The sequence below is a fragment of the Babylonia areolata genome, chromosome 14 (assembly GCF_041734735.1).
Source record: "Babylonia areolata isolate BAREFJ2019XMU chromosome 14, ASM4173473v1, whole genome shotgun sequence".
In the NCBI taxonomy this organism is placed as follows: domain Eukaryota; kingdom Metazoa; phylum Mollusca; class Gastropoda; order Neogastropoda; family Buccinidae; genus Babylonia; species Babylonia areolata.
The window spans coordinates 14,340,676-14,355,675 of NC_134889.1; the positions used below are offsets into that span (position 1 = coordinate 14,340,676).

The 15,000-nt window shown below is 48.7% G+C and overlaps 1 protein-coding gene across 3 annotated transcripts in view; it reads left to right on the forward strand.

Annotated features, from left to right (window-relative positions):
* Nucleotides 1-15,000, forward strand: part of LOC143289851 (EEIG family member 2-like) — a 64,666-nt gene that overhangs the window by 28,234 nt on the left and 21,432 nt on the right. For all 3 annotated transcript variants that reach the window (XM_076599039.1, XM_076599041.1, XM_076599040.1), the window contains exon 5: nt 14,911-15,000. This exon is cut by the window's right edge and continues 68 nt beyond it. In XM_076599039.1, the coding sequence (XP_076455154.1) occupies nt 14,911-15,000 (90 nt within the window). The remainder of the gene's footprint in view (nt 1-14,910) is intronic.

The window sequence follows — 15,000 nt, forward strand, 5'->3', positions numbered from 1 at the left end:
TCTTCTGTCACAACAGATTTCTCTGTAAGAAATTTGGGGCTGCTCTCTCCCCAGAGAGGGCACACAGTTGGAACGCCACCCATTTTTTTTCTTTTTTTCTTTTTTTTCTGCCTTAAGTGTATTTGTTTTCCTTCGCTTCCATGTGGACATACTATCACTAGGCCACCACTGACAATACAGTACAGTACAATACAGTGTAGTACAATACAATATAATACAGTACAATACAGTACAGGTAGTACAATGCAATACAATACAGTACAGTGCAGTGCAGTGCAACACAGTACAAAACAGTACAATACAATATAGTACAATACAATATAATACAGTACAGTACAGTGCAATACAATACAATACATGTAGTACAATACAATACATTACAATACAAAACAATAGACTACAGTACAATATGATGTAATGCAACACTACAATACAGTACAGTACAACACACCAGTACAGTTCAGTACAGTACAGTATAATACAATACAATACAACACAACACAACGCAATACAGTACAATACAGCACAATACAATACAGGACAATACAATACACAACACAGTACGGTACAATACAGTGCAATACAGTACAGCACAATGCAATACAATACAATACAGTACAATACAATCTGTTGGTAACAGGATGCAGACACACAGGTGTGTGACACCAGAATGGTTGAAGCTTGGGTCACTGACATGGGTTGGCGTTTCAGTTGGGGGAGCTGACAGTGTGTGTGTGTGAGAGAGTGCATGCGTGTGTCTGTGTGCATGCGTGTGTGTGTGAGTGTAGGCGGGAGTGTGGTGGTTAGGGTTGTGAGGGTGAGAGGAGGAGGAGGGTGAAGGGAGGGACAGGAGGGTGGGGATGCTCTATGTCAGTGTGTGTGTGTGTGTGTGTGTGTGTGTGTGTGTGTGTGTGTGAGCTGACAGTGTATGTGTGTGTGTGCGTGTGTGTGTGCATGCATGCGTGTGTCTGTGTGCATGTGTGTGTGTGTGTGTGTGTAGGCGGGAGTGTGGTGGTTAGGGTTGTGAGGGTGAGAGGAGGAGGAGGGTGAAGGGAGGGACAGGAGGGTGGGGATGCTCTATGTCAGTGTGTGTGTGTGTGTGTTTATGGGTGTGTGTGTCGGTGTCTTTTTGTGTCACATGTTTGTGTGTGTGTGTCTGGGTGTAATTTGGCATGGTGTGGTGTGGTGTGTGTGTGTGTGTGTGTGTGTGTGAGAGAGAGAGAGAGAGAGAGAGAGAGTGTGTGTGTACCTGTGTGTGTGTGCTGCATGTGTGCATAAATGTATCCTGTCCTGCATTCAGATAGCTTGTGCACTAAGCAAGGTAAGGTCACAAAGAATGACGCATCATTTTACCTGTGTGTGTGCCCACAAAATGTGTGTGTGTTTGTGTGTGAGGGGTTGTGGGTGGGAATGTGTGTGTGTGTGAGGGGGGAGGGGCTTGGGGGGGTGGGGGGGGGGGGGGGCGGAGGGGGGGTCAGTGTGGAAATGACTGGAGTAGGTTTTGAAAATTGATGAGTGTGTGTCTGTAATGGTATCTTTTTATGCACACATGCATCACAGACACACACACACACACACACACACACACACACACACACACACACACACACACACACACACACACACACACTTGTATACATATATTTACACAACTCTTTCCCTCTGTGTGTGTGTGTCTCTCTCTCTCTCTCTGCCCCTCCCGCACTCTCTCTCTTTCCCTCTTATCTCTCCCTCTCTCTCCGTTCTTCCTCCTTCTCTCTGCCCCCTCCCCCCATCTCTCTCCGTCCTCCCTCTCTCTCTCTCTTGCTCTCATTTTCTCTCTCTCTCCACCCCTCTCTGTCCCTCTATCTGTCCTCTCTCTCCCTTCTCCCTTTCTCTCTCCACCCCTCTGTCCCTCTCTCTGTCCCCCCCCTCTCTCTCTCTCCCTTTCTCTCTCCACCTCTCTCTGTCCCTCTCTCTGTCCTCCCCCCCCCCTCTCTCTCTCCCTTCTCCCTTTCTCTCTCCACCCCTCTGTCCCTCTCTCTGTCCTCCCCCCCTCTCTCTCTCTCCCTTTCTCTCTCCACCCCTCTGTCCCTCTCTCTCTCTCCCTTCTCCCTTTCTCTCTCTCCACCTCTCTCTGTCCCCCTCTCTGTCCTCCCCCCCCTCTCTCTCTCCCTTCTCCCTTTCTCTCTCCACCCCTCTCTGTCCTCCCTCTCTCTCTTCCTTCTCCCTTTCTCTCTCTGTCTCTCTCTCTCTCCTCCCTTTCTCTCTCCACCCCTCTCTCTCTCTCTCTCTCCCTTCTCCCTTTCTCTCTCCACCCCTCTCTCTCTCTCTCTCTCTCCTCCCTTTCTCTCTCCACCCCTCTCTCTCTCTCCCCCTTCTCCCTTTCTCTCTCCACCCCTCTCTGTCTCTCTCTCTCTCTCCCTTCTCCCACTCTCTCCACCCTTCTCTCTCTCTCCCTTCTCCCTTTCTCTCTCCACCCCCCCCCCCTCTCTCTCTCTCTCCCTTCTCCCTTTCTCTCTCCACCCCCCCCTCTCTCTCTCTCTCCCCCTTCTCCCTCTCTCTCCACCCCTCTCTCTCTCTCTCCCCCTTCTCCCTTTCTCTCTCCACCCCTCTCTCTCTCTCTCTCTCTCTCTCTCCCTTCTCCCTTTCTCTCTCCACCCCCCCCTCTCTCTCTCTCCCCCTTCTCCCTTTCTCTCTCCACCCCTCTCTCTCTCTCTATCCCCCTTCTCCCTTTCTCTCTCCACCCCTCTCTGTCTCTCTCTCTCTCTCCTCCCTTTCTCTCTCCACCCCTCTCTCTCTCTCTCTCTCTCCCTTCTCCCTTTCTCTCTCCACCCCTCTCTCTCTCTCTCTCTCTCTCCCTTCTCCCTTTCTCTCTCCACCCCTCTCTGTCTCTCTCTCTCTCTCTCCCTTCTCCCTTTCTCTCTCCACCCCTCTCTGTCTCTCTCTCTCTCTCTCCCTTCTCCCTTTCTCTCTCCACCCCTCTCTCTCTCTCTCCCCCTTCTCCCTTTCTCTCTCCCCCCCCCCCCTCTCTCTCTCTCTCCCCCTTCTCCCTTTCTCTCTCCACCCCTCTCTCTCTCTCTCTCCCCCTTCTCCCTTTCTCTCTCCACCCCTCTCTGTCTCTCTCTCTCTCTCCTCCCTTTCTCTCTCCACCCCTCTCTCTCTCTCTCTCTCTCCCTTCTCCCTTTCTCTCTCCACCCCTCTCTGTCTCTCTCTCTCTCTCCCCCTTCTCCCTTTCTCTCTCCACCCCTCTCTTTCTCTCTCTCTCTCCCTTCTCCCTTTCTCTCTCCACCCCTCTCTTTCTCTCTCTCTCTCCCTTCTCCCTTTCTCTCTCCACCCCTCTCTTTCTCTCTCTCTCTCCCTTCTCCCTTTCTCTCTCCACCCTTCTCTCTCCACCCCTCTCTTTCTCTCTCTCTCTCCCTTCTCCCTTTCTCTCTCCACCCCTCTCTCTCTCTCTCTCTCTCCCTTCTCCCTTTCTCTCTCCACCCCTCTCTGTCTCTCTCTCTCTCTCCCCCTTCTCCCTTTCTCTCTCCACCCCTCTCTTTCTCTCTCTCTCTCCCTTCTCCCTTTCTCTCTCCACCCCTCTCTTTCTCTCTCTCTCTCCCTTCTCCCTTTCTCTCTCCACCCTTCTCTCTCCACCCCTCTCTCTCTCTCTCTCTCTCTCCCTTCTCCCTTTCTCTCTCCACCCCTCTCTGTCCTCTCTCTCTCTCCCTTCTCCCTTTCTCTCTCCACCCCTCTCTGTCCTCTCTCTCTCTCCCTTCTCCCTTTCTCTCTCCACCCCTCTCTCCACCCCCCCCTCTCTCTCTCTCTCCCTTCTCCCTTTCTCTCTCCACCCTTCTCTGTTCATCTCTCTGTCCCTCTCTCTGTCCCTCTCTCCCTTCTCCCTCTCTCTCCACCCCTCTCTGTCCCTCTGTCTGTCCTCTCTCTCTCTCTCCCTTCTCCGTCTCTCTCTCCACCCCTCTGTCCCCCTCTCTGCCCTCCCTCTCTCTCTCTCTCTCCCTTCTCCCTTTCTCTCTCTGTCCTCTCTCTCTCTCTCTCTCTCCTCTCCCTTTCTCTCTCTGTCCTCTCTCTCTCTCTCCCTTCTCCCTTTCTCTCTCTGTCCTCTCTCTCTCTCTCTCTCTCTGTTCTCCCTTCTCCCTTTCTCTCTCTGTCCTCTCTCTCTCTCTCTGTTCTCCCTTCTCCCTTTCTCTCTCTGTCCTCTCTCTCTCTCTCTCTGTTCTCCCTTCTCCCTTTCTCTCTCTGTCCTCTCTCTCTCTCTCTCTCTCTGTTCTCCCTTCTCCCTTTCTCTCTCTGTCCTCTCTCTCTCTCTCTCTGTTCTCCCTTCTCCCTTTCTCTCTCTGTCCTCTCTCTCTCTCTCTCTCTGTTCTCCCTTCTCCCTTTCTCTCTCTGTCCTCTCTCTCTCTCTCTGTTCTCCCTTCTCCCTTTCTCTCTCTGTCCTCTCTCTCTCTCTCTCTCTCTCTCTGTTCTCCCTTCTCCCTTTCTCTCTCTGTCTCTCTCTCTCTCTCTCTCTCTCTCTCTCTCTGTTCTCCCTTCTCCCTTTCTCTCTCTGTCCTCTCTCTCTCTCTGTTCTCCCTTCTCCCTTTCTCTCTCTGTCCTCTCTCTCTCTCTCTCTCTGTTCTCCCTTCTCCCTTTCTCTCTCTGTCCTCTCTCTCTCTCTCTCTGTTCTCCCTTCTCCCTTTCTCTCTCTGTCCTCTCTCTCTCTCTCTCTGTTCTCCCTTCTCCCTTTCTCTCTCTGTCCTCTCTCTCTCTCTCTCTCTCTGTTCTCCCTTCTCCCTTTCTCTCTCTGTCCTCTCTCTCTCTCTCTCTCTCTCTCTGTTCTCCCTTCTCCCTTTCTCTCTCTGTCCTCTCTCTCTCTCTCTCTCTCTCTCTGTTCTCCCTTCTCCCTTTCTCTCTCCACCCCTCTCTGTCCTCTCTCTGTGTCCTCTCTCTCTCTCTCTCTCTCTCTGTTCTCCCTTCTCCCTTTCTCTCTCCACCCCTCTCTCCACCCCTCTCTGTCCCTCTCTCCCTTCTCCGTCTCTCTCTCCACCCCTCTCTGTCTCTCTCTCTCCCTTCTCCCTTTCTCTCTCCACCCCTCTCTGTCCTCTCTCTCTGTCCTCTCTCTCTCTCTCTCTCTCCCTTCTCCCTTTCTCTCTCCACCCCTCTCTGTCCTCTCTCTCTGTCCTCTCTCTCTCTCTCCCTTCTCCCTTTCTCTCTCCACCCTTCTCTGTTCCTCTCTCTGTCCTCTCTCTCTCTCTCCCTTCTCCCTTTCTCTCTCCACCCTTCTCTGTTTCTCTCTCTCTCTCCCTTCTCCGTCTCTCTCTCCACCCCTCTGTCCCCCTCTCTGTCCTCCCCCCTCTCTCTCTCTCTCTCCCTTCTCCCTTTCTCTCTCCACCCCTCTCTGTCCCTCTCTCTCTCTCCCTTCTCCGTCTCTCTCTCCACCCCTCTGTCCCCCTCTCTGTCCTCCCCCTCTCTCTCTCTCTCTCCCTTCTCCCTTTCTCTCTCTACCCCTCTTTGTCCCTCTCTCTGTCCCTCTTTCTCTCTCTCTCCCCTTTTATCAGCCCCCCCACCCCCGCTTCTTCTTATTCCCTTTCTCCTCTTCTGTCTCAAGGTTTTTTGTTTGTTTTTGGCTAATTTATTTTCTGGCTTTTTTTTTTTTTTTCTTTTTCTTTTTTCCTGAGGTCATACCTTTTCCCTCAAGAAAAAAAGTTTAGATTTTCACTTTGATTTCAGTCTGTGTGTGTGTGTTATTATTATTTTTTTTTTTTTTTTCTATATCTAACAGTCACCGGTTTGAAGCATATTTCACAGTTTTAGCTTTTCTCACCCTCAGCCTCCATCACTGATGGGTGCACGATTACAGCGGGGTGGTCAGAGAATAGGACTTAGCCTCAGGGTCCTGGGTTCGATCCTGGTACGGGAGGGAGCCTGGTGGTGTAAGTGTGGAGATCTTTCCTGGTCTCCCGGGTCAACATCGGTGAAGACATGCCAGTGTCTCAGAACCCCCTTCATGTGTAACGCATGCAGAAGATCAAATACACATGTGTGCTAAAGATCCTGTAATCCATGTCAGCATTCAGTGGGTCAGTGACACAAACATACCCAGCTTGCTTACCCCTGAATATGGCTGCCTACATGGCAGGGTAAAAACGGTCATGGCACAAAAGAGCCTACTCGTAGCTATGCTTATTAAAAAAAAAAATTTTAAATATATAAAAAAAAATAGAGAAAGAGAAAAAGATCAAGTAAAAAGCATTGTTCAGAATATGTATGAAGTGGTTACATATGAATCCCATGACAGAAAAATGACTCCTTGATTCCCTACTTCTGTTTTCATGTTTATATTCATTTGTTTCATTAATTATTCTTCTTCTAAGTTTGTGGGCTGCAACTCCCACATTCACTTTTATGTACACGAGCGGGCTTTTACGTGTATGACCGTTTTTATGCCGCCATGTAGCGATACTCTGCTCTCAGGGGTGTGCATGCTGGGTATGTTCTTGTTTCCATAATGCACCATACGCTGACATGAATTACATGATCTTTAATGTGCGTATTCGATCTTCTGCTTGCGTATACACATGAAGGGGGTTCAGACACTAGCAGGTCTGCACATATGTTGACCTGGGTTATCGGAAAAATCTCCACCCTTTACCCACCAGGCACCATCACCGAGATTCAAACCCGGGACCCTCAGATTGAAACTAATGAAAGTCCAATGCTTTAACCACTCAGCTGTTGCACCCGTCATTTCATTAATTCACTTTGTATCTTACTGAGAAAAAGAAAAGAAAAAAAAGCTGTGCTTAACACTGAAAATGGAATATGGCTGCCTACATGGCAAGGTAAAAACAGCACAAAAGCCCTCTCGTAGCTATGCGAGTGAACGTGGGAACCGCAGCCCAGGAATGCAGGAAGAAGGAAAGAAGTCTGGCACTCTTGAGGCGATGATCCACTTGTCTCAAGCACAGCGGACCATTGAGCGTCCTTACTCAGGGCTGTAGTTCTGAGGGCTGTGGCCCCTTACTCTGCACGGTCAGGGGAGGAGAATTGAGTGGGCGAGAGAGAGTGAATTGTGTGCTCCTTACAAATGTTTTGTCAAGTGTCAGGGCTATTAACTGGCGCAGAGCCATTCATAATAGTCTCAACTGTGCGGTCTATGAACCATAATTGAAAGAATTATATTTAGAGGTTTAAAAAAAAAAATCATATTGCATTCAATTTTATTCTATTTTATTCTGTTGTATTGTACCACATCACATCATATTATCTCATTGTGTCGTGTTTTTGTGTTGTGTTATATTGATAAGAGCAAAATCACCATGGTGATTTAGAAATCAGGGGTTGATTTGATAATCAGCAATCTTACCCCTTTCTAAAAGTTTTTTTTCCCCCCATATTTCTGAAATTGTTCAGTAACAAAAGATTTGATAGTGGAACATGTCACTTATCCATTCTGATTCTAAAAAAACAAAGATGAACTAAATATATTGGAGTAATTTGATAACCTGGGATTGATTTAATGATAAACAGTGTCTCTTCCATTGTTTAAAAAAAAAAAGAAAAAAAGTTAGATGCTCCTCAGTTTGTGGTTGAATGAAGGAGGCACTCTGCAGTCCCCAGTCCTCAGCCAGTTAACTGGTGTCACTCCATCATCTGTCGGCAAGGCAAACCTGAGATCTGTCTTAGCTGTTTGCTGTGAGATCATCTTGGGCCGTCTCCCCGCAGGTGTCCGGGGTGAATTCTCAGCTTGGTGTGCAGTTCTAGTTTCGGGGAGCCTCAGAACAGAGGATGGTTGACACAAGAGATCGATGGGATCTCTCTCTGACCTCGTCATTTGAGATGAAATCTTGCCATTTGATACCCAGGATCTGACCTAGGCATTTGGTGTCAAAACAATCCTTCCTTTTTCTCTCTCTTTTGTGTGGTCTTGCCTTGCCAAGATTTGCAGTGGTAGAGGGGCATGGATAGAAAAAAAAGTTTGAGTTTACTGAACATCAGCTTGAGTCTTGAACTTGAAAACTACTTGCTGTTCCATATTTTGCTCTGTTTGCTTTTCTACAACACACACGCACGCACGCACGCACGAGACAGACACAGACAGAGAGAGAGAGAACAAAATTGTTTTATTGAACATCAGCCGTGGGCCACAATTCAAAACAGAGTAGGGGGGGGGGGTTGCAGGGGGGGAGGGCAAGGGAAGGACGGGTGTAGGGGAGTGGATGGGGGAGGTGTGGAAAGGGGCTGGGAGTAAACAGAGACTTACCAAAACATTATCATTGTTGTTGTTATGATTGCTCCTTAAAGACCAGCCAGAACCATCATCTTTGGTATGGTATAGGCCTGGAAGCACACAGAGAGAGAGAGAGAGAGAGAGAGAGAGACTCAAGACTACAATGGATCACTGACGTAAGCATTTGCTCACCTCACATGAATCAGCATGATCTTTCTTTGATTATTCTTGATGAAACAAAGCAAATGCTGCAGGAGAGAGAGGTGGGGTGAAGGAGAGAGAGGTGGGGTGAAGGAGAGAGGAGAGAGAGGTGGGGTGAAGGAGAGAGAGGTGGGGTGAAGGAGAGAGGAGAGAGAGGTGGGGTGAAGGAGAGAGGAGAGAGAGGTGGGGTGAAGGAGAGAGAGGTGGGGTGAAGGAGAGAGGAGAGAGAGGTGGGGTGAAGGAGAGAGAGGTGGGGTGAAGGACAGAGGAGAGAGAGGTGGGGTGAAGGAGAGAGAGGTGGGGTGAAGGAGAGAGGAGAGAGAGGTGGGGTGAAGGAGAGAGAGGTGGGGTGAAGGAGAGAGGAGAGAGAGGTGGGGTGAAGGAGAGAGAGGTGGGGTGAAGGAGAGAGAGGTGGGGTGAAGGAGAGGTGGGGTGAAGGAGAGAGAGGTGGGGTGAAGGAGAGAGGAGAGAGAGGTGGGGTGAAGGAGAGAGAGGTGGGGTGAAGGAGAGAGAGACTGACAGAGGGAGGAAGGGAGAGATTAGGAGAGAGAGAGCGGGAGTAGAGATAGAGAGATTGTGATGGAGGGAGGATGAGTGGGGTAGAGAGTGGGAAGAAGACACACACACACACACACACACACACACACACACACACAGAGAGAATCTGATGTGGCCCTGTTATCTAACAGTGGATAATTAGCCCAATTCTGAGTGCCCTCATAACACACATGCACCACCCCTGACCTTTCCAGCAGTACCTGGGCCTGTGGCATTCTCAGCATTCCACCAGTGCAGGTATGACAATGCATTACCTGCAGCAAACAGTTAATGGTGGGTAGGGATGGTATGAAGGTGGGTAGGGGTGGTATGAAGGTGGCAGGGAGTGTTAAACAATGCTGCCACCAGCCAGGAATGAGCCTTCCTTTGGTCTGGGGTGGTGGTGGGGGGGGGCGGCGTGGAACAGGAGGAAGGTGGGGTGGGGGGGGGGGGGGGTGTATAGCCACCTGGATAAAAAAAAAAATGAGAGCATGGAGAGGGAGGGAAAGAATGGTAGTTGTAATTATCACCGCTGGGGGTGTGAGCTCATGATCATTGTTGTTCTGTGCTCAGCAATGTTGCTTACGTAGAAGGCAGGTGTTATCTCTCTCCCCCCCCCCCTCTCTCTCTCTCTCTCTCTCTCTCTCTCTCTCTGCACAACCCACAACCTGTTTTTAGAAGACACCTGTTGTGTGCATTTCTCGCAGGTCCTTGGTGGGATGACAGTTTCAGTTTCAGTTACTTCAGGAGGCACCACTGCGTTTGGACAAATCCACATACTAATATACGCTGCACCATGTCTGCTAGGCAGATGCCTCATAGCAGCATAACGGCTGTCCTTGAGTGAGATGCCTCATAGCAGCATAATGCCTGTCCTTGAGTGAGATGCCTCATAGCAGCATAACAGCTGTCCTTGAGTGCGATGCCTCACAGCAGCATAACGGCTGTCCTTGAGTGAGATGCCTTACAGCAGCATAACGCCTGTCCTTGAGTGAGATGCCTCATAGCAGCATAACGGCTGTCCTTGAGTGAGATGCCTCACAGCAGCATAATGCCTGTCCTTGAGTGAGATGCCTCATAGCAGAATAACGGCTGTCCTTGAGTGAGATGCCTCATAGCAGCATAACGGCTGTCCTTGAGTGAGATGCCTCATAGCAGCATAACGGCTGTCCTTGAGTGAGATGCCTCATAGCAGCATAACGGCTGTCCTTGAGTGAGATGCCTCATAGCAGCATAACGGCTATCCTTGAGTGATATGCCTGACAGCAGCATAACGGCTGTCCTTGAGTGAGATGCCTCATAGCAACATAACGCCTGTCCTTGAGTGAGATGCCTCATAGCAGCATAACAGCTGTCCTTGAGTGCGATGCCTCACAGCAGCATAACGGCTGTCCTTGAGTGAGATGCCTGACAGCAGCATAATGCCTGTCCTTGAGTGAGATGCATCATAGCAGCATAACAGCTGTCCTTGAGTGAGATGCCTGACAGCAGCATAACGGCTGTCCTTGAGTGAGATGCATCATAGCAGCATAACAGCTGTCCTTGAGTGAGATGCCTGACAGCAGCATAACGGCTGTCCTTGAGTGAGATGATCATAGCAGCATGACGCCTGTCCTTGAGTGAGATGCCTCATAGCAGCATGACGCCTGTCCTTGAGTGAGATGATCATAGCAGCATAACGGCTGTCCTTGAGTGAGATGCCTGACAGCAGCATAACGGCTGTCCTTGAGTGAGATGCCTCATAGCAGCATAACGGCTGTCCTTGAGTGAGATGCCTTACAGCAGCATAACGCCTGTCCTTGAGTGAGATGCCTCATAGCAGCATAACGGCTGTCCTTGAGTGAGATGCCTCACAGCAGCATAATGCCTGTCCTTGAGTGAGATGCCTCATAGCAGCATAACGGCTGTCCTTGAGTGAGATGCCTCATAGCAGCATAACGGCTGTCCTTGAGTGAGATGCCTCATAGCAGCATAACGGCTGTCCTTGAGTGAGATGCCTCATAGCAGCATAACGGCTGTCCTTGAGTGAGATGCCCGACAGCAGCATAACGGCTGTCCTTGAGTGAGATGCCTCATAGCAGCATAACGGCTGTCCTTGAGTGAGATGCCTCATAGCAGCATAACGGCTGTCCTTGAGTGAGATGCCTCATAGCAGCATAATGCCTGTCCTTCGGTGAGATGCCTCATAGCAGCATAACGGCTGTCCTTGAGTGAGATGCCTCATAGCAGCATAATGCCTGTCCTTGAGTGAGATGCCTCATAGCAGCATAACGGCTGTCCTTGAGTGAGATGCCTCATAGCAGCATAACGGCTGTCCTTGAGTGAGATGCCTGACAGCAGCATAACGGCTGTCCTTGAGTGAGATGCCTCATAGCAGCATAACGGCTGTCCTTGAGTGAGATGCCTCATAGCAGCATAACGGCTGTCCTTGAGTGAGATGCCTGACAGCAGCATAATGCCTGTCCTTGAGTGAGATGCCTCATAGCAGCATAACAGCTGTCCTTGAGTGAGATGCCTGACAGCAGCATAACGGCTGTCCTTGAGTGAGATGCCTCATAGCAGCATAACGGCTGTCCTTGAGTGAGATGCCTGACAGCAGCATAACGGCTGTCCTTGAGTGAGATGCCTCATAGCAGCATGACGCCTGTCAGGCCTTGAATGCATGCATACATGTATATGTTTACTTGTCAGAGTGGATTTTTTCATTAGGAATTTTGCCAGAAGACAACCCTTTTGTTGCCATGGGTTTCTTTTCAGTGCACCAAGCGCATGCTGCATGCAGGACCTTAGTTTATCGTCTCATCCGAATGACCAGATGATCAGTTTGGTTTTCCAGTCAACATTTGGAGAAAGGGCAAGAGTGGGATTGGAACCCACACCCTCACGGACACTGTGTTGGCAGATGGGCATCTTATCCATTCTGCCCCCTTCCTCACATGATGACAGCTGTTACATGTTGCCTTGCACTTTCCACACATTTTTCTCTGGACAGTTGAGGGAATTTAACTCATTGTTAAGCACGTTAGGTTTTGATTTGAAGGAATTGAACACATTATAAACCATATTAAGAGCTCTGTGTTAAAAAAAAAAAAAAAAAAAAAAAATTATATATATATATATATATATATATATATATATATATTGAGGGAATTAAGCACATTTCAGAAACAATATCAGGCTTTGATTTTTTTTTTTATTATAGGGAATTAAGCATTCATAAAGCACATTAGACTTTTTGTTTTGTTTATTGACAGAATTGAGGACATTATAAAGCACATTAAGCTTTTTTTTTTTCTTTTTTTTTTTTTTGGAGGGGGGGGGAGGTTAGTGATGAAATTGAACACGTTACAAATCACATGGGGCTTTGTTTTGGGTGGGTTTTTTTTGTGTGAGTTTTTTTGTTGACAGAATTAAGAATATTGATAAGCACATTAGGCTTTGTTGTTGTTGGGTTTTTTTTATTGAGGGATTTAACCCTTTCAGTGCCAGGTCTATTTCATGCTCAGTGACAACCAGTTACCAAAGGAATTTTGGTCACAGAGAGTAATTAAAATAATAAGAATTCTGGTAGAAGTACTGAAAAAAAGTGTTTATAACTTACACTTTTTGGAAAGGAAAATGAACACGCTATTTAGTTATTTAGTTAATTTCACATGAATTCAGTGATTTTGCGAGGGGGAAAATCTTGCAGTGACGCAGACGGATGTTTCTGCCCTGGGGCACTTTTTCAGCGTGCCGTAAGGGGTGGGAGATTTCCATCCTGAGGCACCTCATGGGGTTAAGCACATAGACTTGTTCTCATCCTGCCCGCCCTTCAGAAAGGGGAAATCATACAACTGACAAGCATGTGAAACGAAAATAGCACAACGACACAAAGGGAAATTTCCAAATTATGTCAGAATAGATAGACATTCATAGATATATGGGTAGATATTGTGTACAGCACATGCACATGTATACCCCCCCCCCCCCCCCCACCCCCCCCCACACACACACACACACAATTGTTGTTATTATTGTTGGTGCTGTGTGCACTTGACGTTTCCATTGACACGTGGGCTTTTGCAGGATCCTACGCTCTTGTAACCTCACTGGGCACTTGTATGTGTGTGACTGTGTGTGTGTGTTTGTGTGGTGGTGGTGGTGTATGTGTGTGTGTGTGTGTGTGAGTGTGACACTGACTGTGTGTTTGTGTACATGTGCATGTGAGTGTGTGGTGTGGTGTGTGTGTGTGAGTGTGTGTGTGTGTGTATGTGTGTGTGTGCGAATGTGTCTCCAGGCTTGTTCCCACCACAACAATGCCTCTGGCATCAGACCCTCTGTATATGGGCGATAGTAGAGGCAGGAGGAGGTTGGGGGTGTGGGAGGTGGGCATCTACTTTGATTGGATGCTTAACTAAGAAATGCAGAGTGAGAGGTAGGGGTGATTGGTGGGTGGGTGGGTGGGAAAGTGGAGGAGAACTCTGAACATTGAAAGGGTTAATGTGTAGATGACATGCTTGCGCTGCATCATCATGTGGGATTTCACTCCGTTAAGTCATTGCAGTATCCAGTATTTACAGTTCCAGCTGCTCATTTTCGAGAACAGAATATTTGTTTGTACAAAATATTGACTTCCTTCATGTCACTATAGCTGCATATTTTCTGATGACAATTTATCTTACCATCATATAATATACTGGTCTGTGTTTGCAGTTGTATGTGTATGTGTATGCATGTATGTGTGTATACATTATATATATATACATATATGTGTGTGTGTGTCATCCATAGATCTACAAGGCAGTTAGCTGTTGTATTTCCCACCAACCAACCACCCCTACCTCTCACTCTGCATTTCTTAGTTAAGCATCCAATCAAAGTAGATGCCCACCTCCCCCCCCCCACCCCCCCTCAACCTCCTCCTGTCTCTACTATTGCCCATATACAGAGGGTCTGATGCCAGAGGCATTGTTGTGGTGGGAACAAGCCTGGAGACACATTCGCACACACACACACACACTCACACACACACACCACACCACACACTCACATGCACATGTACACAAACACACAGTCAGTGTCACACTCACACACACACACACACATACACCACCACCACACAAACACACACACACACACACAGTCACCCACATACAAGTGCCCAGTGAGGTTACAAGAGCGTAGGATCCTGCAAAAGCCCACGTGTCAATGGAAACGTCAAGTGCACGCAGCACCAACAATAACAACAAGTGTGTGTGTGTGTGTGTGTGTGTTGGGGGGTTGGGGGGGGGTGTGTGTGTGTGTGTGTGTCATCCATAGATCTACAAGGCAGTTAGCTGTTGTACTTCTGATCCATTGTTCACCAGTGATCAGGGTTCGAGGCCCTGTTTCAGCATAGTGTTGTGTCTGTGAGAAAGGCACTTTGCTCCTCATTTTCCCCCACACTACCCCTAGGTATGGCTGGGCTTCCTGACTGTGGTTGAGGAAAGGTTGAATCAGCGAAGGGGGAGGATTGGGCCCCCGCCTTCCTGTGCCGTCGAGCCCTTAGTGGATACGAATTTGCTGCCCCAAGAGGCAATGGACCCTTCAGCCTTTTGACCACTTGGAGGGCATGGAGTCCAACTGCGTGGAGTGATGGCCGAGAGGTAACGCGTCCGCCTAGGAAGTGAGAGAATCTGAGCTCGCTGGTTCGAATCATGGTTCAGCCACCAATAATTTCTCCCCCTCCACTAGACCTTGAGCAGTGGTCTGGATGCTCCACTTTGATAGGAAAAACAAATAAAGCTGCACGCAGGAAAAAATACAATAAAGTGGGTGGCACTGTAGTGTAGCGACGCGCTCTCCCTGGGGAGAGCAGCCTGAATTTCACACAGAGAAATCTGTTGTGATAAAGAGAAATACAAATACAGATTCCCGGCAGTGACAGACGATAACATAGTTTTTGTGTGTGTTTTTTTTTTAGTTATTGTTGGTTATACATGTTCCTAGCATCCTGTGTGCAGGCCCAGCCCCTTGCCGGTGATCCCGCCAGGGGAGAGCAGTGTGGGGGAGGGAGGGGGGGAGAAGATGAGAGACGACCACAGCGAGGGCAG